At 39.7% G+C, this 24,436-nt stretch overlaps 1 protein-coding gene across 2 annotated transcripts in view; it reads left to right on the top strand.

The window, feature by feature from the left end:
* The window catches only part of taf2 (TAF2 RNA polymerase II, TATA box binding protein (TBP)-associated factor), a 165,406-nt gene that overhangs the window by 18,792 nt on the left and 122,178 nt on the right, over positions 1 to 24,436 (top strand). For both annotated transcript variants that reach the window (XM_059567327.1, XM_059567326.1), the window contains exons 9-14: positions 16,868 to 16,967; positions 17,089 to 17,174; positions 17,255 to 17,390; positions 17,600 to 17,754; positions 23,906 to 24,020; positions 24,138 to 24,247. In XM_059567327.1, the coding sequence (XP_059423310.1) occupies positions 16,868 to 16,967; positions 17,089 to 17,174; positions 17,255 to 17,390; positions 17,600 to 17,754; positions 23,906 to 24,020; positions 24,138 to 24,247 (702 nt within the window). The remainder of the gene's footprint in view (positions 1 to 16,867; positions 16,968 to 17,088; positions 17,175 to 17,254; positions 17,391 to 17,599; positions 17,755 to 23,905; positions 24,021 to 24,137; positions 24,248 to 24,436) is intronic.

Genomic DNA, 24,436 nt, shown 5'->3' with positions numbered 1-24,436 from the left:
ATGTTATAACTCAAGCATAAAATGTCCGATCTTGCCCAAACTTCACATGTTTGATAAGAGTCCTGGCCTGAACAGATCTGAAGGCCAATATTCCATCGGGTGTGGCAAAATGGCTCGATAGCGCCACCTATACACTTTCAACGGAGTGCGCCTCAAGCTATGTTTCACGTACATGTACAAAAATTGGTACACACATGTAACACACCAATATCTACAAAAAAATCTCTTGGTACAAAATCCGAATCCAAACAGGAAGTCAGTTATTTAGAATGTTCTCTGCAAAATTGGTGTTGTTTTTGGCATTTTCAGGGGTTGTACTTTAACGAACTCCTCCTAGAGATTTATTCAAATCAACACCAAACTTGGTCAGTTAAATCTAAAGGCCTTTGCGAAGTTAAATTGGGAAGATCTTGAGATTTCGTTAAAGGGAGTGTCCATGGCGGCCTGACAAATTTCGATGTTTCGCCATGAAAAAGAAAGTTGCTGTAACTCATACATACAATGTCCAATCTGCCCCAAACTTCACATGTTAGATAAGACTTCTGCCCTTAACAGATCTACATGCCCATATTCAATGATAGTCATAGCGCCACCTGCTGGCAACAGGAAGTGACATATTTTACGCTGAGACAAACTACTCCTAGAGATTTTTTGACATTAATGTATTTTTGTGGTCAATCTAATCTAAAGGCCTGTGTAATGTTAAATTGTGGCAATCTTGAGTTTTTGTTAAAGAGCGTGTCCATGGCAAAAATGACAAAATTTGATGTCTCGCCACAGCAAGAGAAGTTGTTGTAACTCAGGCATAAAATGTTCAATCTTCACCAGACTCCGCATGTTCGATAAGAGTCCTGGCCTGAACACATCTGAAGGCCAATATTCCATTATAATGATAGCGCCACCTGCTGGCAACAGTAAGACTGGCACATATAAATGATTTTGACATTCCACTTATATTTACGACTTTAAATGCATATACCTCGCCGTTCGCCATTTTACTAAAGCCAATCGCTGGCGGTGAGCCCGGGTGCGAGGGCCCGTTCATCGCTGCTTGCAGCTTTAATTAGGGCCCGAGTACTGCAGTGCGAGGACCCTATTGGAATTGCTCCGTTTATTATTAGGGCCCGAGCACCGAGGTGCGAGGACCCTCTTGTATCTGCTTTGTTTATTATTAGGGCCCGAGCACCGAGGTGTGAGAAACTACTCCTAGAAATCTTTTGACATTAATGTATGTTTTTGTGGTCAGTCTAATCTAAAGGCCTGTGCAATGTTAAATTGCGGAGATCTTCAGTTTTTGTTAAAGGGCGTGTCCATGGCGCCATGACAAAATTTGATGTCTCGCCACAGCAAGAGAAGTTGTTGTAACTCAGGCATAAAATGTTCGATCTTCCCCAGACTCCGCATGTTCGATAAGAGTCCTGGCCTGAACACATCTGAAGGCCAATTTTCCACTATAATGATAGCGCCAACTGCTGGCAACAGAAAGATTGTCACATATATGGAATAATCATTGATATATTCCACTTATATTTATGAGTTTAAATGCATATTTCTCACCGTTCACCTATTTACTAAAGCCACTCGCTGCCGGTGAGCCCGGGTGCGAGGGCCCGTTCATCGCTGCTTGCAGCTTTAATTAGGGCCCGAGCACCGATGGTGCGAGGACCCTCTTGGAATTGCTCCTTTTATTATTATTAGGGCCCGAGCACCGATGGTGCGAGGACCCTCTTGGAATTGCTCCGTTTATTAGGGCCCGAGCACCGATGGTGCGAGGACCCTCTTGGAATTGCTCCTTTTATTATTATTAGGGCCCGAGCACCGATGGTGCGAGGACCCTCTTGGAATTGCTCCGTTTATTAGGGCCCGAGCACCGATGGTGTGAGGACCCTCTTGGAATTGCTCCGTTTATTATTATTATTATTATTATTATTAGGGCCCGAGCACCGATGGTGTGAGGACCCTCTTGGAATTGCTCCGTTTATTATTATTATTATTATTATTATTATTATTATTATTATTATTATTATTATTATTATTATTATTATTATTCTTCTCCAGAATGAATCGCATTTTTGAGGGCCTAAACATACTCAAAAAGTCATGAAACTTTGCACACACCTCAGAACCGGCGAAAATGTACATCTGATATGGGTTTCAGAAGTGGGTGTGGCAAAATGGCTCGACAGCGCCACCTATACATGTTCAATGGTGTGCGCCTCGAGCTATGTTTCACGTACATGTATGAAAATCGGTACACACATGTAACTCTCCAATACCTACAAAAAAGTCTCTTAGAGCAAAATTCTAAACCCAACAGGAAGTCGGTTATTTTTAATATTATGAGCAAATTTTGTGTCATTTTTGCCATTTCCATGAGTTGTATTTTAACGAACTCCTCCTAGAAACTTATTCAGATCAACACCAAATTTGGTATGCCTAATCTAAAGGCCTTTGCGATGTTAAATTGCGAAGATTTTGAGTTTTCGTTAAAGGGCGTGTCCGTGGCGGCCTGGCGAATTTCGATGATTCGCCATGAAAAATGAAGTTGCTATAACTCAGACATACAATGTCCAATGTGCCCAAAACTTCACATGTTTAATAAGACTCCTGACCTGAACATATTTACATGCCCATATTCAGTTATAGTCATAGCGCCACCTACAGGCAACAGGAAGTGACATATTTTACACTTCGACGGACTACTCCTAGAAATTTTTTGACATCAATTTCTTTTTTATGGTCAGAATAATCTAAATGCCTGTGCAATGTTAAATTATGAAGATCTTGAGTTTTCGTTAAGGGGCGTGTCCATGGCGCCGTGACACATCAAAATCTCGCCATGGGAATAAAAGATGTTATAACTCAGGCATAAAATGTCCGATCTTCCCCAAACTTCACATGTTTGATAAAAGTCCTGGCCTGAACAGATCTGAAGGCCAATATTCCATCGGGTGTGGCAAAATGGCTCGATAGCGCCACCTATACACTTTCAACAGAGTGCGCCTCGAGCTATGTTTCACGTACATGTACAAAAATTGGTACACACATGTAACACACCAAAACCTACAAAAAAGTCTCTTGGTACGATATCCTAATCCCAACAGAAAGTCGGTTATTTTGAATTTTCCCTGCAAAATTGGTGTTGTTTTTGCCATTTTCAGGGGTTGTAATTTAACGAACTCCTCCTAGAGATTTATTCAGATGAACACCAAACTTGGTCAGTGTAATCTAAAGCCATTTGCGATGTTAAATTGCGAAGGAATTGAGGTTTCGTTAAAGGGCGTGTCCATGGCGGCCTGGCAAATTTCGATGTTTCGCCATGAAAAAGGAAGTTGCTATAACTCAGACATACAATGTCCAATCTGCCCCAAACTTCACATGTTGGATAAGACTCTTGACCTGAACAGATCTACATGCCAATATTCAGTTATAGTCATAGCGCCACCTATTGGCAACAGGAAGTGAAATATTTTACACTGCGACAAACTACTCCTAGAAATTTTATGACATCAATGTTATTTTTGTGGTCAGTCTAATCTAAAGACCTGTGTGATGTTTAGTTGTGAAGATCTTGAGGTTTCGTTAAAGGGAGTGTCCATGGCGGCCTGACAAATTTCGATGTTTCGCCATGAAAAAGGAAGTTGCTGTAACTCAGACATACAATGTCCAATCTGCCCCAAACTTTGAATGTTAGATAAGACTTCTGCCCTTAACAGATCTACATGCCCATATTCAATTATAGTCATAGCGCCACCTGCTGGCAACAGGAAGTAACATATTTTACGCTGAGACAAACTACTCCTAGAGATTTTTTGACATTAATGTATTTTTGTGGTCAGTCTAATCTAAAGGCCTGTGTACTGTTAAATTGTGGCAATCTTGAGTTTTTGTTAAAGAGCGTGTCCATGGCAAAAATGACAAAATTTGATGTCTCGCCACAGCAAGAGAAGTTGTTGTAACTCGGGCATAAAATGTTTGATCTTCCCCAAACTTCACATGTTCGATAAGAGTGCAGCCCTGAACACATCTGAAGGCCAATATTCCATTATAGTGATAGCGCCACCTGCTGGCAACAGGAAGATTTGCACATATATGGAATAAACATTGATATAATCTACTTATATTTATGAGTTTAAACGCATATTTCTCACCGTTCACCTATTTACTAGAGCCACTCGCTGCCGGTGAGCCCGGGTGCGAGGGCCCGTTCATCGCTGCTTGCAGCTTTAATTAGGGCCCGAGCACCGATGGTGTGAGGACCCTCTTGGAATTGCTCCGTTTATTATTATTATTATTATTATTATTATTCTTCTCTAAGATGAATCGCATTTTTGAGAGCCTAAACATGCTCGAAAAGTCATGAAACTTTGCACACACCTCAGAACTGGCGGAAATTTACGTCTGATATGGGTTTCAGAAGTGGGTGTGGCAAAATGGCTCGACAGCGCCACCTATACACGTTCAACGGTGTGCGCCTTGAGCTACGTTTCACGTACATGTATGAAAATTGGTATACACATGTATCGCTCCAATACCTACAAAAAAGTCTCTTGGAGCAAAATCCGAAACCCAACAGGAAGTCGGTTATTTTTAATTTTATGAGCAAATTTTGTGTCATTTTTGTCATTTCCATGCGTTGTATTTTAACAAACTCCTAGAGATTAATTCAGATCAACACCAAAGTTGGTATGCCTAATCTAAAGGCCTTTGCGATGTTAAATTGCGAAGATTTTGAGTTTTCGTTAAAGGGCGTGTCCGTGGCGGCCTGGCGAATTTCGATGATTCGCCATGAAAAATGAAGTTGCTATAACTCAGACATACAATGTCCAATCTGCCCCAAACTTCACATGCTTGATGAGACTCCGAACCTGAACAGATTGACATGCCCATATTCAGTTATAGTCATAGCGCCACCTATTGGCAACAGGAAGTGACATATTTTACACTGCGACTAACTACTCCTAGAAATTTTATGACATCAATGTCTTTTTTGTGGTCAGTCTAATCTAAAGGCCTGTGCGATGTTAAGTTGTGAAGATCTTGAGTTTTCGTTAAGGGGCGTGTCCATGGCACCGTGACGAAGTTCGATGTCTCGCCATGGGAATAAAAGATGTTATAACTCAGGCATAAAATGTCCGATCTTCCCCAAACTTCACATGTTTGATAAAAGTCCTGGCCTGAACAGATCTGAAGGCCAATATTCCATCGGGTGTGGCAAAATGGCTCGATAGCGCCACCTATACACTTTCAACGGAGTGCGCCTCGATCTATGTTTCACGTACATGTACAAAAATTGGTACACACATGTAACACACCAATATCTACAAAAAAGTATCTTGGTACGGAATCCTAATCCCAACAGGAAGTCGATTATTTTGAATTTTCCCTGCAAAATTGGTGTTGTTTTTGCCATTTTCAGGGGTTGTACTTTAACGAACTCCTCCTAGAGATTTATTCAGATGAACACCAAACTTGGTCAGTGTAATCTAAAGCCATTTGCGATGTTAAATTGCGAAGGACTTGAGGTTTCGTTAAAGGGCGTGTCCATGGCGGCCTGACAAATTTCGATGTTTCGCCATGAAAAAGGAAGTTGCTGTAACTCAGACATACAATGTCCAAACTTCCCATCTTGGATAAGACTCTTGACCTGAACAGATCTACATGCCAATATTCAGTTATAGTCATAGCACCACCTATTGGCAACAGGAAGTGAAATATTTTACACTGCGACAAAGTACTCCTAGAAATTTTATGACATCAATGTTATTTTTATGGTCAGTCTAATCTAAAGACCTGTGTGATGTTTAGTTGTGAAGATCTTGAGTTTTCGTTAAAAGGCGTGTCCATGGCGCCGTGACGAAGTTTGATGTGTCGCCATGGGAATAAAAGATGTAATAACTCAGGCATAAAATGTCCGATCTTGCCCAAACTTCACATGTGTGATAAGGGTCCTGGCCTGAACAGATCTGAAGGCCAATATTCCATTGGGTGTGGCAAAATGGCTCGATAGCGCCACCTATACACTTTCAACTCAGTGCATATACATGTTCAACGGAGTGCGCCTCAAGCTATGTTTCACGTACATGTACAAAAATCGGTACACACATGTAACACACCAATATCTACGAAAAAGTCTCTTGGTACGAAATCCGAGTCCAAACAGGAAGTCAGTTATTTAGAATATTCTCTGCAAAATTGGTGTTGTTTTTGGCATTTTCAGGGGTTGTACTTTAACGAACTCCTCCTAGAGATTTATTCAGATCAACATCAAACTTGGTCAGTTAAATCTAAAGGCCTTTGCGAAGTTAAATTGGGAAGATCTTGAGATTTCGTTAAAGGGAGTGTCCATGGTGGCCTGACAAATTTCGATGTTTCGCCATGAAAAAGAAAGTTGCTGTAACTCAGACATACAATGTCCAATCTGCCCCAAACTTCACATGTTGGATAAGACTCTTGACCTGAACAGATCTACATGCCAATATTCAGTTATAGTCATAGCGCCACCTATTGGCAACAGGAAGTGAAATATTTTACACTGCGACAAACTACTCCTAGAAATTTTATGACATCAATGTTATTTTTGTGGTCAGTCTAATCTAAAGACCTGTGTGATGTTTAGTTGTGAAGATCTTGAGTTTTCGTTAAAAGACGTGTCCATGGCGCCGTGACGAAGTTTGATGTGTCGCCATGGGAATAAAAGATGTAATAACTCAGGCATAAAATGTCCGATCTTGCCCAAACTTCACATGTGTGATAAGGGTCCTGGCCTGAACAGATCTGAAGGCCAATATTCCATTGGGTGTGGCAAAATGGCTCGATAGCGCCACCTATACACTTTCAACTGAGTGCACATACACTTTCAACGGAGTGCGCCTCAAGCTATGTTTCACGTACATGTACAAAAATCGGTACATACATGTAACACACCAATATCTACGAAAAAGTCTCTTGGTACGAAATCCGAATCCAAACAGGAAGTCAGTTATTTAGAATGTTCTCTGCAAAATTGGTGTTGTTTTTGGCATTTTCAGGGGTCGTACTTTAACGCACTCCTCCTAGAGATTTATTCAGATCGACATCAAACTTGGTCAGTTAAATCTAAAGGCCTTTGCGAAGTTAAATTGGGAAGATCTTGAGATTTCGTTAAAGGGAGTGTCCATGGCGGCCTGACAAATTTTGACGTTTCGCCATGAAAAAGGAAGTTGCTGTAACTCAGACATACAATGTCCAATCTGCCCCAAACTTCGCATGTTAGATAAGACTTCTGCCCTTAACAGATCTACATGCCCATATTCAGTTATAGTCATAGCGCCACCTATTGGCAACAGGAAGTGTCATATTTTACGCTGCGACGAACTACTTCTAGAAATTTTATGACATCAATTTCTTTTTTGTGGTCAGTCTAATCTAAAGGCCTTTGCGATGTTAAATTCTGAAGATCTTGAGGTTTCGTTAAAGGGCGTGTCCTGACAAATTTTGATGTTTCGCCATGAAAAAGGAAGTTGCTGTAACTTAGACATACAATGTCCAATCTGCCCTAAACTTCACATGTTAGATAAGACTTCTGCCCTTAACAGATCTACATGCCCATATTCAGTTATCGTCATAGCGCCACCTGCTGGCAACAGGAAGTGACGTTTTACGCTGCGACAAACTACTCCTAGAATTTTTTTGAGATTAATGTATTTTTTGTAGTCAGTCTAATCTAAAGGCCTGTGCAATGTTAACTTGTGGAGATCTTGGGTTTTGGTTAAAGGGCGTGTCCATGGCGTCATGACAAATTTTGATGTCTCGCCACAGCAAGAGAAGTTGTAACTCAGGCATAATTTGTTCGATCTTCCCCAAACTTCACATGTTTGATAAGAGTCCTGCCCTGAACACATCTGAAGGCCAGTATTCCATTATAATGAGTGCACCACCTGCTGGCAACATGAAGATTGGCACATATATGGAGTAAACTTTGATATATTTCTACTTATATTTATGAGTTTAAATGCATATTTCTCACCGTTCACCTATTTACTAAAGCCACCCGCTGCCGGTGAGCCCGGATGCGAGTGCCCGTTCATCGCTGCTTGCATCTTTAATTATTAGGGCCCGAGCACCGATGGTGCGAGGACCCTCTTGTTTCTGCTCTGTTTATTATTATTATTTTTTTTTTCTGAAACTTTCTCAAAGTCATGAAACTTGGCACATACGTCAGAACTGGCAAAAGATTAGGTATGATATGGTTTGCTAAGGTGGGTGTGTCAAAATGGCTCCACAGCGCCACCTATAAATTTTCAAAGAAGTGCATCTTGAGCTACATTTCACGTACTTGTATGAAAATCGGTACACACATGTAACACACCAATATCTACAAAAAAATCTCTTGGTATGAAATCCAAATCCCAACAGGAAGTCAGTTATAATTTTTTTTCTCAGCAAAATTTTGTTGTTTTTGCCATTTTCAGGGGTTGTACTTTAACGAACTCCTCCTAGAGATTTATTCAGATCAACACCAAAGTTTGTCAGTGTAATCTAAAGGCCTTTGCGATGTTAAATTGCGAAGATCTTGAGTTTTCGTTTAAGGGCGTGTCCGTGGCGGCCTGGCGAATTTAGATGATTCGCCATGAAAAATGAAGTTGCTATAACTCAGACATACAATGTCCAATCTGCACCAAACTTCACGTTTGATAAGACTCCTGACCTGAACAGATCAACATTCCCAAATTTAGTTATAGTCATAGTGCCACCTGCTGGCAACAGGAAGTGAATGCTTTACGCTGCAATGAACTACTCCTAGAAATTTAATAAAATTAACATTTTATTTTTGTCAGTCTAATCTAAAGGCCTTTGCGATAGTGAATTGTGAATATCTTGAGTTTTCGATAAAGGGCGTGTCCTTGGCGCCGTGACAAAGTTTGATGTCTCGCCCTGGGAATAAAATTTGTAACTCAGGCATAAAATGTCTGATCTTCCCCAAACTTCACATGTTTGATAAGAGTCCTGGCCTGAACAGATCTGAAGGCCAATATTCCATCGGGTGTGGCAAAATGGCTCGATAGCGCCACCTATACACTTTCAACGGAGTGCGCCTCAAGCTATGTTTCACATGTACAAAAATCGGTACACACATGTAACACACCAATACCTACGAAAAAGTCTAGTGGTACGAAATCAGAATCCCAACAGGAAGCCGGTTATTTAGAATTTTCTCTGCAAAATTGGTGTTGTTTTTGCCATTTTCAAGGGTTGTACTTTAACAAACTTCTCTTAGAGATTTATTCAGATCAACACCAAACTCGGTCAGTGTAATCTAAAGGCCTTTGCGATGTTAAATTGCGAAGATCTTGAGGTTTCGTTAAAGGGCGTGTCCATGGCGGCCTGGCAAATTTCGATGTTTCCCCATGAAAAAGGAGGTTGCTGTAACTTAGACATACAATGTCCACTCTGCCCCAAACATCACATGTTAGATAAGACTTTTGCCCTTAACAGATCTACATGCCCATATTCAGTTATAGTCATAGTGCCACCTGCTGGCAACAGGAAGTGACATATTTTACGCTGCGACAAACTACACCTAGAAATTTTTTGGCATTAATGTATTTTTTGTGGTCAGTCTAATCTAAAGGCCTGTGCAATGTTAAATTGTGGAGATCTTGAGTTTTTGTTAAAGGGCATGTCCATGGCCCCATGACAAAATTTGATGTCTCGCCACAGCAAGAGAAGTTGTTGTAACTCAGGCATAAAATGTTCGATCTTCCCCAAACTTCACATGTTCGATAAGAGTCCTGGCCTGAACAGATCTGAAGGCCAATATTCCATCGGGTGTGGCAAAATGGCTCGATAGCGCCACCTATACACTTTCAACGGAGTGCCCCTCGAGCTATGTTTCACGTACATGTACAAAAATCGGTACACACATGTAACACACCAATACCTACGAAAAAGTCCAGTGGTACGAAATCCGAATCCCAACAGGAAGCCGGTTATTTAGAATTTTCTCTGCAAAATTGGTGTTGCTTTTGCCATTTTCAGGGGTTGTACTTTAACAAACTTCTCTTAGAGATTTATTCAGATCAACACCAAACTCGGTCAGTGTAATCTAAAGGCCTTTGCGATGTTAAATTGCGAAGATCTTGAGGTTTCGTTAAAGGGCGTGTCCATGGCGGCCTGGCAAATTTCGATGTTTCGCCATGAAAAAGGAGGTTGCTGTAACTTAGACATACAATGTCCACTCTGCCCCAAACATCACATGTTAGATAAGACTTTTGCCCTTAACAGATCTACATGCCCATATTCAGTTATAGTCATAAGCGCCACCTGCTGGCAACAGGAAGTGACATATTTTACGCTGCGACAAACTACACTTAGAAATTTTTTGGCATTAATGTATTTTTTGTGGTCAGTCTAATCTAAAGGCCTGTGCAATGTTAAATTGTGGAGATCTTGAGTTTTTGTTAAAGGGCATGTCCATGGCGCCTTGACAAAATTTGATGTCTCGCCACAGCAAGAGAAGTTGTTGTAACTCAGGCATAAAATGTTTGATCTTCCCCAAACTTCACATGTTCGATAAGAGTCCTGGCCTGAACACATCTGAAGGCCAATATTCCATTATAATGATAGCGCCACCTGCTGGCAACAGGAAGATTGACACATATATGGAAGATACTACGATATATTCCACTTATATTTATGACTTTAAATGCATATTTCTCACCGTTCACCTTTTTACTAAAGCCACTCGCTGGCAGTGAGCCCGGGTGTGAGGGGCCGTTCATCGCTGCTTGCAGCTTTAATTATTATTCCACTTCTTCTTCTTCTCCCGAATGAATCGCATTTTTGAGGGCTTAAACATGCTCAGAAAATCATGAAACTTTGCACACGCGCCAAACCTGGTGGAAATTTCGTCTGATATAGGATTCAGTAGAGGGTGTGGCAAAATGGCTCGACAGCGCCACGTATACTAAAAAAATCAACAGCCTTCCAGCTATGTTTCACATACATGCACGAAAATTGGCACACACATGTAGCACACCAATACCTACAAAATAGACTCTTGGAGCAAAATTCTAAACCCAACAGGAAGTCGGTTATTTTTAATATTATGAGCAAATTTTGTGTAATTTTGGTCATTTCCATGTGTTGTATTTTAACGATCTCCTCCTAGAGATTTCTTCAAATCAACAAATCATACCAAATTTGGTATGCCTAATCTAAAGGCTTTTGCGATGTTAAATTGCACTAAAACCACTCGCTGGCGGTGAGCCCGGGTGCGAGGGCCCGTTCATCGCTGCTTGCAGCTTTAACTTTGTAATTATTTTCATAATGATACGCTAATGTGTTAAAAAAATACAGCATTTTAGAACATAATTCAAAATGGCCGATGCCTAAAATGGCTGACAAAGGAAAATTGGATATCATTAAACTCGATATGACCCAACGAATCTAAAGAGAAAAGTTTTGTGAATTTTGGCCAAAGCATTCAGAAGTTATATATCTCCTGACCACAGTGCCAAAACACTGCAGGTAGTCTCTGGTCATGCTTGTTATAACACCCACCAAGTTTGGTCTCAATATGACAAACTGTTGCTGAGATATAGCCTCATTTTTGCATGATTTTTGTCAAATTTGGTCATGTGTCATTTGAGAACGGTTGGATAAATCAACTTGAATTCCATAACTTTTTGCTGGCATGGTCTATAGATGATCTGAGACAATTTTCGTGAAAATCAGACTAACCGACTAGGACGAGTTTGAAAAAGTAGGTTTTTCTAACAATTGAAAATAGCAAAAAAAACTAAACCTTGCGATTTGTGAATTTTGGTATGCTTTCAAATCGGCAAAAGTCCAAGGAATCAGAGGACTTTTTTTTTTAAATTTTGTGGTTTACGGTTCAAAAGTTATTAGCATAAATTATTTGAAAGTTTAGACATGTGGTAGCGCTAGAGAGTTCTATCAGTGTGCCAAATTTCACAACTTTCCCACAAGCGGTTCTATGGGCTGCCATAGACTTGCGGCGGAAGAAAAAATCTGTCTATGATAAAACTGTGCTAGATGTTAAGTTTTGTGAAGGAGGGCCACTAGTGTTAAGTTTTTAGCTGTGTTTATGATCAGTATGAATAACAGATATGGAAATGACATATTTGATATTTGGGATATAGTCATTGCACTACTTTTGCGCACTACTTTACGACCACCAACCAACCAACAAAAGAACTGGAACATAGGGTAGACTTGACTTGAGGAAACTGGGAAGCTGGGCAGAAATCACGTTACACGACTTGACAATGCAGGTTTAGACTTGATTTAGATAACACTATTGACAGAATAGAGTAGTCAAGAGACTGACATTGAAGCACAATAATCTGGCAAAAGACCTTGTAACAGGCAGAGTCCTGCACGGGTCCATTTTTGGAGACCCGCGCCCTCCCGTACCCGTAAAGTTCAGCACCAGATCCGACCAATCACCCGTGATAATATAAAAATTAAATCCGCACTCGTCCAGACCCGTTAATATTTGGCCCGTTACCCGATCCGCGCCCGCGATAAATAACACACGTTTAAATCATTCCAAATAAAGTGCTTTATTTTTTCTTGCACCTCTCTCAACATCACAACAGTGTCATTAATGTGCTAATGAAACGAAAGTGCGCTAAGTTTTGCGCCATTCAAGTAGCCTACCATCGACACCTAAATAGGCTTTGGAACCAGATAACTATACGCAAATAGACCTATTAATGAAAAAAAGAACAAGAAAAAATAAAACCTGAGCCTGTCGCTCACAAACTACGCATTTACTTTCCCTTAAGGTTACTGTGCAGGAAAAGGATATTGTCCTCAGTCCCAGGTTTAAGTTGCATTCTCCATTCTTGAATTACAAATCCAGCTGTGGAAAAGTCTCTCTCACTAGCGGCGCATGAGAAGCATCAACAAAAGTCACACTTTCGCAGGGGTGGTGACATGATGGGTCAAATGTCATATCGTTGTATCGTATGTGTAATGGTAATTTAGACGTACAAATATTGCACATTTTTCATCCGCGCTACTAATTATCTAATATACTAATTATCGTTATTAATTATCTGCATGCATCCCCGCCCGTGAATTTTACAAATGTCAAAATCCACCCGTCTCAGCCACTTTTATGCGGGCACCCGCGTGTACCCGACCCGTTGAAGGACTCTAATATAAATAAATAAATAAATATATATATATATATATGTGTGTGTGTGTGTGTGTGTATGTATGTATGTATGTATGTATGTATGTATGTGTATATATTAGGGCTGTAGCTATCAAATATTTTAGTAATCGAGTATTCTACCAAAAATTCCATCGATTAATCGAGTAATCGGATAAAGTGTGTTTTTGCTTAAAGTGCAATATTAATTATGCAAGAGAAAATTAGACTCCTGGGTCTCTTAAAATGAACAACTAAGTTTCCTTTTTTAGATTGTATTTATTTATTTTTTTAAATGCATAGAATGCAATGCATACATCAAAAATAAACGTAATTATTACCCACTGTTTCTCTGTCTGTACTTGTACTGTGATGACAAAGTTGACAGATAAATTAAGTTCATTTAAGTGCCATTCACTTGGGGTTTTAAATAAAGCATTTTCTGAGATGCACATTAAACATTAAACACATAAAACATTAATTTAATTTATCTTTTAATTATTGAAAATTAAGCAAATTTAACTTTGGTAAACAAAGGGGATTTACTATTAAAAATAAAACATGGAAGAAATGTTGTGTGTAGGGCTGTGACGGTGGCTGATTTTTACCACCGCGGTAGTCATGGACCAACAACCGCCAGTGGCGCGGTGTTGAAAAAAAAAAAATTATATATATATATTAATGTTAATGTATAAATATATTAGTGTCAAAATTTGCTCGTTAACGAAGGCGATAATTTTTTTTCAGTTTAGCGTATTCAAAATATTTAACGTAGGGGTGGGGATGGCCACCCACTCACAACTGCTGCTTCGGTCACTTTTTCTCATGACAAGAAGTGAATTTATTCAGTCGCAGAATAACTGAACAGGAGACGTTTCAGACGCGCTGCACTTCACTGTGCGTATCCTTTCATATCAAACTGCGAAATAAACTATGTGCAAGCAGTGTGGTGGTCAGTTAATTCATGGAATTACCAAAAAAGGTGATTAAAGCTGACTTAAACTGTGCATGCATGTAATATATTTTATATATATATTATATACAGGATATATTTATATGTATGCACATGTCTATAAAATTAGCCCAGCACTTTCTCACTCATCTAACACATCCTATTTAACTCGTCAGTTCGTGTTTATTTGAGCACTTCTGTCAGTGAACGCCGCCTGCAAAACACTAAAATAAATATCAAAGAAATAATGCAGTTAAACAAGAAAGTAGCCTAAATAAGAAAGTTAAATACACCCTGTCTAACGGACGCGAGCGACGCAGCGCAACAAAATACTAATTATAATCAGTGATGCTACACTGGATGCAGCACAACACGACATGATAAATCCCCCGTCCGGTCTGTGAGGTACTGACACAGAGTTCATATGTCCTGTATAGACACTAGACAGACTAAACCTGGCGCAACGCGGTTGTGTTGCGTCCGGTTCACTTTTCCGCCACCAAGCAAGCTCAGTAACTCCTCATCTGCACGTGCTCTCTTTGAAATAGGAATCGTTGCCATATTTCTTGTTACCATCTTTTATTTATCGCTGTCTCGTTTGTATTTGGCCAGTTTGGAGAAAGCCTCAACAAACCTGACCAGCCAGCGTTTGCGATCACGAGAACTTGTACAAATGCTGATGGGTGACATGAATGCAGATGACTCCAGATCGGAGTGTAGTATTTGCCTTCCCAACAAGATCCATCGCCCAACACTAAATTATTTTGCTGAATGCATAAACTGTATTTTCCTGCGCTCAAATCTGCCGATCTAAAGGAAACGCTGTGTTTGAGGTAATTTGTTAATTACCATAGACTATTACAGTTATTGCACTTATATACAAAACTTAGTATTATGCTTGCTATAGAGTTTGTGACGTCACGTGCACTACCGCCGGTGGCATTAGACAACCGCGGTAGCAACTGACCACTGCGGTGATGCGGTTGTCACGGCAACCGTCACAGCCCTAGTTGTGTGATTAAACCTTAAAAAAAAGTTAGATTTTTGTTAGATTTTTTTTTTTTTTTTTTTTAGTAGAAGGCTATGTACATTCTGCTGAACAATAGTAATACATATCTGGCAAATACTTGTTTTTAAACTAAACCGGGTTTAAATTCTATTTTGACGGGTGACGTACCTTTACAGTTCTGTGTATGTGATGTGACGCTAGTTTTACTCAAATCAAACGGTCAAATGCTCATGAAGTGACTGTCAGAGCAGTTCTGGAGATGTTGTTCATGTGTTCACATCCTTATTTAGTGAGACAGCAGACGTTGAAATTACCGCGAGCGTCACGCGCGCTTCAGTGTGTGTGATAAAGGAAGACGTGTTTCTGCTACATTCATTAACAGAGACACACAGAACATGCAGGATTCATATTTAAAAAGACTGTTCCGGTTTAATATTTACAGATATTAGTCCATATCGTGATTTGATGTAAGTGCAATGACCTATTTTTGATTAATTCATTCAAAATTTGGCAAATTCCGTGCCTTTCCGCGTTAAACTGTAAAATCCGTTTTTATGACTGGATTCCGCGGTTCCCTCCACATTTTCTGCATCGTGGAAATCATAGGGCCCTAGTTGTGGAATGCCAGCTCTATCTTGCAATGAACACACGCCATGACGTTCTCTTTACGTTTGCACGCGTTCTCAAATCAAAACACTGCTGATTTCGGACGCAGCGCTTGTGTCTCCTTCCGCTTTGTGGGTGACGTAAACGTGTTGTGTCACATTGAAAAAAATCATTGTGAAAGAACCTGACGTGAGATTTAAAATAAATTAAAAGAGCCTTTGAGGCAGAGTAATTTGCCACGATTATTTTTTTGTAATCGAGTTACTCGAGGAATCGTTTCAGCCCTAGTATATGTGTGTGTATATATATATATATGTATATATGTGTATATATAGACTGTTTCAACGGCAACAACATAAACAAATGTTACTGGGCTTGCGCGCTTTTGTGGCCCTAACTTAACTTCCGGTAGACTTCCAAATAGAATCAATAACAACAGCCAAGTCCCTCTAGAGTAGATATTTCTTTTGATAACAAACAAAATGTGTTTGCTGCGTAAATCAGGTGGACTTAATGAAAATGCAAATGAATTATTTCTGAGCAGGAGATGCATAAAGCACGAGAAATAGAGGTTTCCCCAGTAACATCTGTAAACAAACCAGAGCTACACTCACAAACGCTGCGTTATCAGCCATATAACATGCAACTCTTCCTTCAGAAATAGTGATATAAAAACACCCGTGCCTCATTTTGATATTTAAACACATAAATGTAAGGAATTATTATTATTAAATGTGCAGTACGTAACGTTACTCATGTTTATTCAACAAAGCCTTTGTGAAAATCGATCAGTTTTAAAATCGTGGCGAGTCTCCAAAAATAAACAAAAATATGGGAAACACATCCCACAGCACAACCATCTGAGCCCAACTTCAGTCTACTCATCACCTTAACTTTAACTGCGTTTGTTGAAAGCACCACAGCCAGACCGATATACACAACACAGACCGGAAGTTAACTTTAACTTTTAATCTATATTTTTATATATATATATATATACAAATATATATATATATATATATATATATATATATATATATATATATATATATATATATATATATATATATAAATATACATTTATATTTGTGTGTGTGTGTATGTATATCAGTGTATTTTGTATTTTGAATTGCAGGTCTGATGAGTGGGTTTTGAAGGGAATTTCTGGATACATTTATGGCCTCTACCTGAAGAAAACCTTTGGAGTCAATGAGTATCGTCACTGGATTAAGGAGGTATATTGTAAAGAGATCGACAAAGGGGTGTCAATGCTTCTGTCAAAGGGCTATGTGCATATGCTCACACATCAACTTTTTAAATGCTGAGCTGTTTGCCTTTTATTCTTTTAACCAACAGGAACTGGACAAGATTGTGGAGTATGAGCTAAAGATGGGTGGAGTCCTGGTTCATCCCACCTTCTCTGGAGGGAAAGAAAAAGACAAGTAATCCTCACCTCTATCACTGCATGTAATTAATACACACTTATCCAAACTTGTACAAAAGATGATATTTTTCCTTTCAGTCCAACACCCCACCTGCACTTTTCCATCAGACACCCCCACACGTTGTCCTGGGAATATTACAAGATGTTCCAATGCAAAGCCCACCTGGTCATGAGGCTCATTGAAAACAGAATTAGCATGGAGTTCATGTTGCAGGTATATGAACTACAACATCCCTCGTTTAAGAAAGGAAGTGTTATATTTTATGGGTTTTTGAGGTGATCTGTGTAATGGTGCAGGTTCCTCTCAAAACCTTATTTATGGACCATCCACATTGACACACACATTTTTATTATCTATGTGGCTAGTTATAAACTGATCAGATACTGTAATCTCAGCCTGAGTTCAATCAAATCTCTCATCAGGTGTTTAACAAGCTCTTGAGTCTGGCCAGCACAGCATCATCCCAGAAATATCAGTCTCACATGTGGAGCCAGATGCTGGTGTCCACCTCTGGATTCCTCAAATCCATTTCCAACGTGTCAGGGAAGGACATTGGACCCCTCATCAAGCAATGGGTGTATCCTTCAAATGCATGTGGAATAGTTATTTTTCTTGATTTGTTTTGTTGGTTTTTGTGGTACACTTGTTTCTGATTGGTCACTTGCTGTAGTCTGCAACCAAATATTTATGTATTTTTTTTTTTTTTTTTAGGGCTGCCCCCTAATAGTTGACTAATCGTTAGTTGACCAGAAGAGGCTTGGTCGACCAAAATTGTATTAGTTGCAGAAAAAAAAATCCAAAGGTGAAGTCACGCAGTCAGAGACGGACTGATTGGTCTATGACTTATATTATATGACTTATCTGAAATATGTACGTATTAGCAGCTTTGCATGGCCACTCAATTTAATGTTAACCTACAGAAATGTGCACTGTTCAAGTCTGCGGAACGTGAAAGCTGAACAGTACATCCTCTGTGATGTGCAACCCCAATAATTTAGTGCTGCTGACTCTCATATGAACTTCATTTATATATAAACTTTGCAGTGCAGTCGTGGGTCAGCAGCATGAAGAGCAGTGGGCTGAGCACACAGCCTTGTGGATCACCTTTGCTCAGTGTGCTTGTGCTCAAGGTGTTGTGGCCGACATGGACTGACTGAGGTCTTCCAGTTAGAAAGTCAAGGATCCAATTAAAGAGGGAACTGTTAAAGGGTTAGTTCATTGAAAATCTAAATTATGTCATTAATAACTCACCCTCATGTCGTTCCAAACCCGTGAGACCTCATTTTATCTTCGAAACATATTTTACGATATTTTAGATTTAGTCAGAGAGCTCTCAGTCCCTCCATTGAAACTGTGTGTACGGTCTACTGTCCATGTCCAGAAAGGTAAGAAAAACATCATCAAAGTAGTTCATGTGACATCAGAGGCTCAGTTAGAATTTTTTGAATCATCGAAAATACATTTTGGTCCAAAAATAGAAAAAACTATGACTTTATTCAGCATTGTCTTCCGTGTCTGTTATGAGAGAGTTCAAAACAAAGCAGTTTGTGATATCCGGTTCGCGAATGAATCATTCAATGTAACCGGATCTTTTTGAACCAGTTCACCAAATCGAACTGAATCGTTTTAAACGGTTCGCGTCTCCAATACGCATTAATCCACAAATTACTTAAGCTGTTAAATTTTTTTAATGTGGCTGACACTCCCTCTGAGTTAAAACAAACCAATACCCCGGAGTAATTCATTTACTCAAACAATACACTGACTGAACTGCTGTGATGAGAGAACTGAAGATGAATGCCGAGCCGAGCCAGATAATGAACAAAACATTGACCAAAATGTATTTTCGATGCTTCAAAAAATTCTAACTGACCCTCTGATGTCACATGGACTACTTTGATTATGTTTTTCTTACCTTTCTGGACATGGAAAGTAGACCGTACACACAGTTTCAATGGAGGGACTGAGAGCTCTCGGACTAAATCTAAAATATCTTAAAATGTGTTCCGAAGATAAACTGTGGTCTCATGGGTTTGGAACGACATGAGGGTGAGTTATTAATGACATAATTTAGATTTTTCGATGAACTAACCCTTTAAGGCCCAGCAGGTTTAGTTTGTTGATGAGCTGTATTATTGTATTGAATGCTGATTTGAAGTCGATGAACAGCTTTCTAACATTGGAGTCTTTATTCTCTAGGTGTGTAAGAGCCAGGTGGAGGGTGGAGGAAATTGCATTTTCTGTAGAGCGGTTTGGACTCTATGCAAACTAAAGTGCAGTATGATAGGGAGGATGGTTTTAGATGTTGTGAAGAACTAACCTCTCAAAGCATTTCATCATGATTGGAGTCAGTGCTATGGGACGGTAGTTGTTTAGACAGGACAGAGGTATGATTCTTGTGGATTTGAGACATGAGGGGATGACTGCCTGTCTCAGAAAGGTGTTGAAAGCTGCGTTTCCACCGCAGGAACTTTACCCAGGAACTAGGGACTTTGGGCTGGTACTCGGTGTGTTTCCACCGCAGGAACCAGGAACGAAGTAGTTAAGTTCCGGGTAAAAAAAATGCCCCTCAGAATGTCCCTGCTGGCGAGATTTTTTCAAAGTTCCATAACTTTCGGGGGCGGGACTTAGGTACTAAACATGCTGATTAGTTGAGTTCATGCAGCATTGTGAATTCAACCACCATTTATTCAGATCATTTTCAAAATATTACTCTTATTGTGTCATGAAATGTAATTTTAAAAGTATTTCAGGTGAGAATGTAGTTGTTTAAAACTCAAATCTGTAGTTTATTGTAGCCGCACTGGGTTGTACATAATTAACTCAAATGATATATAGGGAATTTGAATAATTAATCAGGAATATGATTAATATATGTATATCATATAGATGAAAAATAGGTCAGTTGTATATATTAATAACTCATCACAAGGCACTGTAATTTACTCATTAATATTTCAATATTCTATTCTTCATATCAATTATTGTGATATCTTTTACTAGAAATTAATGTAAATCAAACGTGGTTCGTCCAGCAAACGGCCGTAAGATTAACTTATTAATTCTCAGTAACGCTGTCACTTCTTATAATTCCAGGACAAATTGTTTCTGGCCATGAAACCATTCTCCTGTCCTTATAAAATTTAGATTACTTAAAAGTAACAAATAAGCTTTGTAGCTAAGATCGACATTTCATTGACTTTGTAACATGAGCAACTTAGACAGACAATCTGGAGTATATGGAATTTAATAATTGAACTAATAATACATCAAACTACGATTTATACAGAGTAAATACTTGTCCGACAATATAGACAGTAAACTTTGTACAAGACATAACGGAATCCAAATGAGGGAGAGAGAGAGAGAGAGAGAGAGAGAGGATGAATGAGAGAATAGGCGTGATCACAGAATCACGCGCTCAATTATGCAAACTCACAGACAGTAACCCTTGAAAGACAACAACGAATCAAATCATAGACAAACTTTAAGCAGCATTTAAATCTCCATAGAGAATGGTTCTCTTTGTGTATGCGAAAGACGAGCGTGCGTATGAGCAGCGTGAGCGTGGTCCCGTAACTAGGCGTGTTCTTTCTGTTTTCCGGGCTGCTGCGGAATCGCGCAATATTTGAAAGGTCCAACAAAGCAATGTTTCAGAATTCGTCTTCCTCGTGTGGAGAGGCGAATAGGTGAATAAACTTAGTAAAGAAAAGAAAACAAAAGAAATAAAAGATGAAAGCTCCCGGAGGAGCCATGGAAAAGGCTGTCCTCTCAGCCATATTCAGATTTCTTTTATCTATAAATACCCAGTGCACTGTCATAGACATGCAAATAATACCGAATATCATTCTCTAGGATTTGTTTCACTCCTCTAAGTGTCCAACTTTCGGAGCTTATAGGCATTATAAAATTAAGAGTCGCTACAAAAAACAAACAAACTGATTTCGGCCCAAAGGACAGCGTCACCTGAATCATGGAGAATGATATTCGGTATTATTTGCATGTCTATGACAGTGCACTGGGTATTTATAGATAAAAGAAATCTGAATATCAAACTGCAAACTATCTTTATTGCGGTAAATTTGTATTGAGAAAAGCGCGCAGACCTACTTCACCAAGACTATTTGCCTAATCTTCCCGGTACTTTAGACCGCGGTGGAAACGCAAAAAGCAACAGGTCTGGGGTGAAAAAACCCTTATGAAAATTAACCATGGTTTTACTACAAATAAAACCAAAAAAACATGGTTACTATAGTTAAACCATGGTAACCACAAATTAAGCATGGTTTTGCAAAATTAACCATAGTTTAACCATGGTATTTGTAGTAAATCTGTGGTTATACATATGGTCGTCAACACACCAAAAAACCATGGGTTACTACAGTTTTACTATAATAAAACCATGGTTATTTTTCGTAAGGGAAGTTCCTGGTACAAATGTTCCAGGTAATTTCGGTGTAAACGCGGCAGAAGATATCTGCTAGGACATCTGTCAGCTGTTCATGGTCGTTGGGCTGGAGACATGCAAAGCCTGGTCATTGGGATGTATGGGCAGTTTCTGTGCAGGTGTGTCATTCTGCATTTCAAACCATGAATAAGAGTGGTTGAGTGCATCCGGGAGGGATGTGTCGTCATCACAGGCCTGTGGCGGGGGTTTGTATTCAGTGGTGGTCTGAATGGCTTGCCACAGGCTCCGTGTTTCTCTGCTGTATGTCTAGTGATTGTTGATTTTTTTTGAGCATATGACCATTTTGCATTTTTGATGCCACAGGTCAGATTGGCTCTTGCTGTTTTGACGGCTGCTTTATCTACAGATCTGAATGCTTCATCTCTGGTCTTTGGCAGCCCATGAACCTCTGCTGTCATCCATGGCTTTTGGTTTGCATGTGTGGTGATGATCTTGGTGACTGTCACATCATCAATGCACTTTTTTTTGTAGGCATTCACAGTCTCAGTGTACTCCTGCAGTTCTGTGAGGTTGTTGTAGGTCGCTGTCTCTTTAAACATGTTCCAGTCTGTGCACTGAAAGCAGTCCTGTAATGTTGAGGTAGCATCATCTGGCCAAACTGTGAGTTTTTGAACAGGTTTGGCGAGTTTCAGAAGTGTTCTGTATGCTGGAATTAGTATAACAGAGATGTGATCCAAGTATAACAGAGATGTGATCCAAGTACCGGAGGTGGGGGTGGGGTATAGCCTTGTACGCGTTCTTTTCTGTTGTGTAAATGGAGTCCAGTGTATTTTTCCCCCTTGTTGTGGGGGAGTCGTGGCCTAATGGTTAGAGAGTCGGACTCCCAATCGAAAGGTTGTGAGTTCGAGTCCCGGGCCGGCAGGAATTGTGGGTGGGGGGAGTGCATGTACAGTTCTCTCTCCACCTTCAATACCACGACTTAGGTGCCCTTGAGCAAGGCATCGAACCCCCAACTGCTCCCCGGGCGCCGCAGCATAAATGGCTGCCCACTGCTCTGGGTGTATGCTCACAGTGTGTGTGTGTTCACTGCTCTGTGTGTGTGTGCATTTCGGATGGGTTAAATGCAGAGCACAAATTCTGAGTATGGGTCACCATACTTGGCTGAATGTCACGTCACTTTCACTTTCACTTTTTTCACTTTTTTGTTGCAAAGCTCAGATGTTGGTAGAAATTTGGCAAAACTGTCTTTAATTTTGCGTGGTTGAAGTCACCGGCTATTATGAAAAAGCCATCTGGGTTCCAATAACAATGGCCGTGAACTCCTGCAGCAGATAGAACGGTCGACACTTCACAAACATAAACTCCACCAGCAATGTTTTGTCACTACCACAGCATTGTTACGCCACCCTTTGTTGACATACACACACAAGCCACCCCCACGAGCCTTACCAGACAGTGCTTTGTCTTTGTCTGCTTGATAGCAGGCAAGTCCGTGCAGCTGAGTAGCGGAGTCTGAGATGTTGTCGTTTAGCCATGTTTCAGTGAAAACAAACACACAACAATCTCATGCAGTGTAGACCGACTGAGTTGAATAAAATCCAGTTTATTTTCCAGAGCAAACGTTTGGAAGCATGAGTGATCGAATCGCTTGTCTAGTGGGGTTAGCCCTTATCCCATCTCGTGATGACTCTGTGTCGCAGTATCCAGTGATATTACAGTTAAAGTGGCCATTTTTTTTAATTCATTGAGGTTCTGTAGAACAATAAAGAAGATTTTAGCTGGAATCGTGGTCATTGGTGATTTAATAAAATTCATGCAATTCAGTGGCTGCCCGTATTTGAGAATAAAAAAATCATATCAAGGTAAACAAAATGAATACCTGTGCCTCCTGACGATATATATTGAGCTTTTACAAAGGGAAACATTCTTAATATATTGTCATGTGCCACAGGTATAAATTTTGAGTTCCTTGTTATTCAGCTTTTCTTATTTTATTCTCCAAGATGATCAGCCACTGACTTTTTTGAATCCTCAAGGTCCACGGTTTCAGCTCATGGTTTCAAATCTTCTTTACTGTCCTACTCCTATATTTTGGATGGCCTGAGGGTGTGAAAATGAACAAAAACTGTTTTTCGGTGAACTAGCCCTTTAATATATGCTTTATAATTACTAATATACTGGTAATGTGCATGCTATTAAGCAACTTGAGAATTGGTCCCTAAACTAAAGTGTTACCAAAATTTATGTTGCACTTGATTTAGGAAGTTTGAGCTCATGCAGACTGTAGTTTAATATATTACTACCTTTGACTCAACCTCAGAGACCAGAGTGGGGTCGTAAAATTTTTTGGAAGTTTTGCTTTCAACAGGAAAAGGAATGTTTTGGAACTTGAGATCCGTCAGGACTACACGTCATCTGGCACACAGAAATATGTGGTGAGTGACTGCAGTGTGAAAATCAGATGGAAAATTGTGTGAGAGAAGCTAGTCTTCTAGTTGGTCTGACAATGATTATGTGCATATTGAAAACTTACACATTTTGTTTTTTGTTAGGGCCCTATTAAAGTGACAGTGCAGGAACTGGATGGGTCATTTAACCACACGTTACAGATAGAGGAGAACAGTCTCAAACATGACATTCCCTGCCACTCTAAAAGCAGAAGGTAGGACACCTGCTTTCAGGAAAAAAATACATGCCTGAATCCAATCAGTAGTTCAGTAGTAAGCTTGTTTTTCACTTAGGTCTATTTGTATAACTCAAAGTTTTCAGATTAGTCAATTGTCAAAATAATCAATAGATTACTTGATTACCAAAATAATCATTAGTTACAGCCCTAGATTAGTTAACCCTC

This window comes from Carassius carassius, chromosome 15 (genome assembly GCF_963082965.1).
Source record: "Carassius carassius chromosome 15, fCarCar2.1, whole genome shotgun sequence".
In the NCBI taxonomy this organism is placed as follows: domain Eukaryota; kingdom Metazoa; phylum Chordata; class Actinopteri; order Cypriniformes; family Cyprinidae; genus Carassius; species Carassius carassius.
This window is presented reverse-complemented; position numbering and strand designations above follow the sequence as displayed.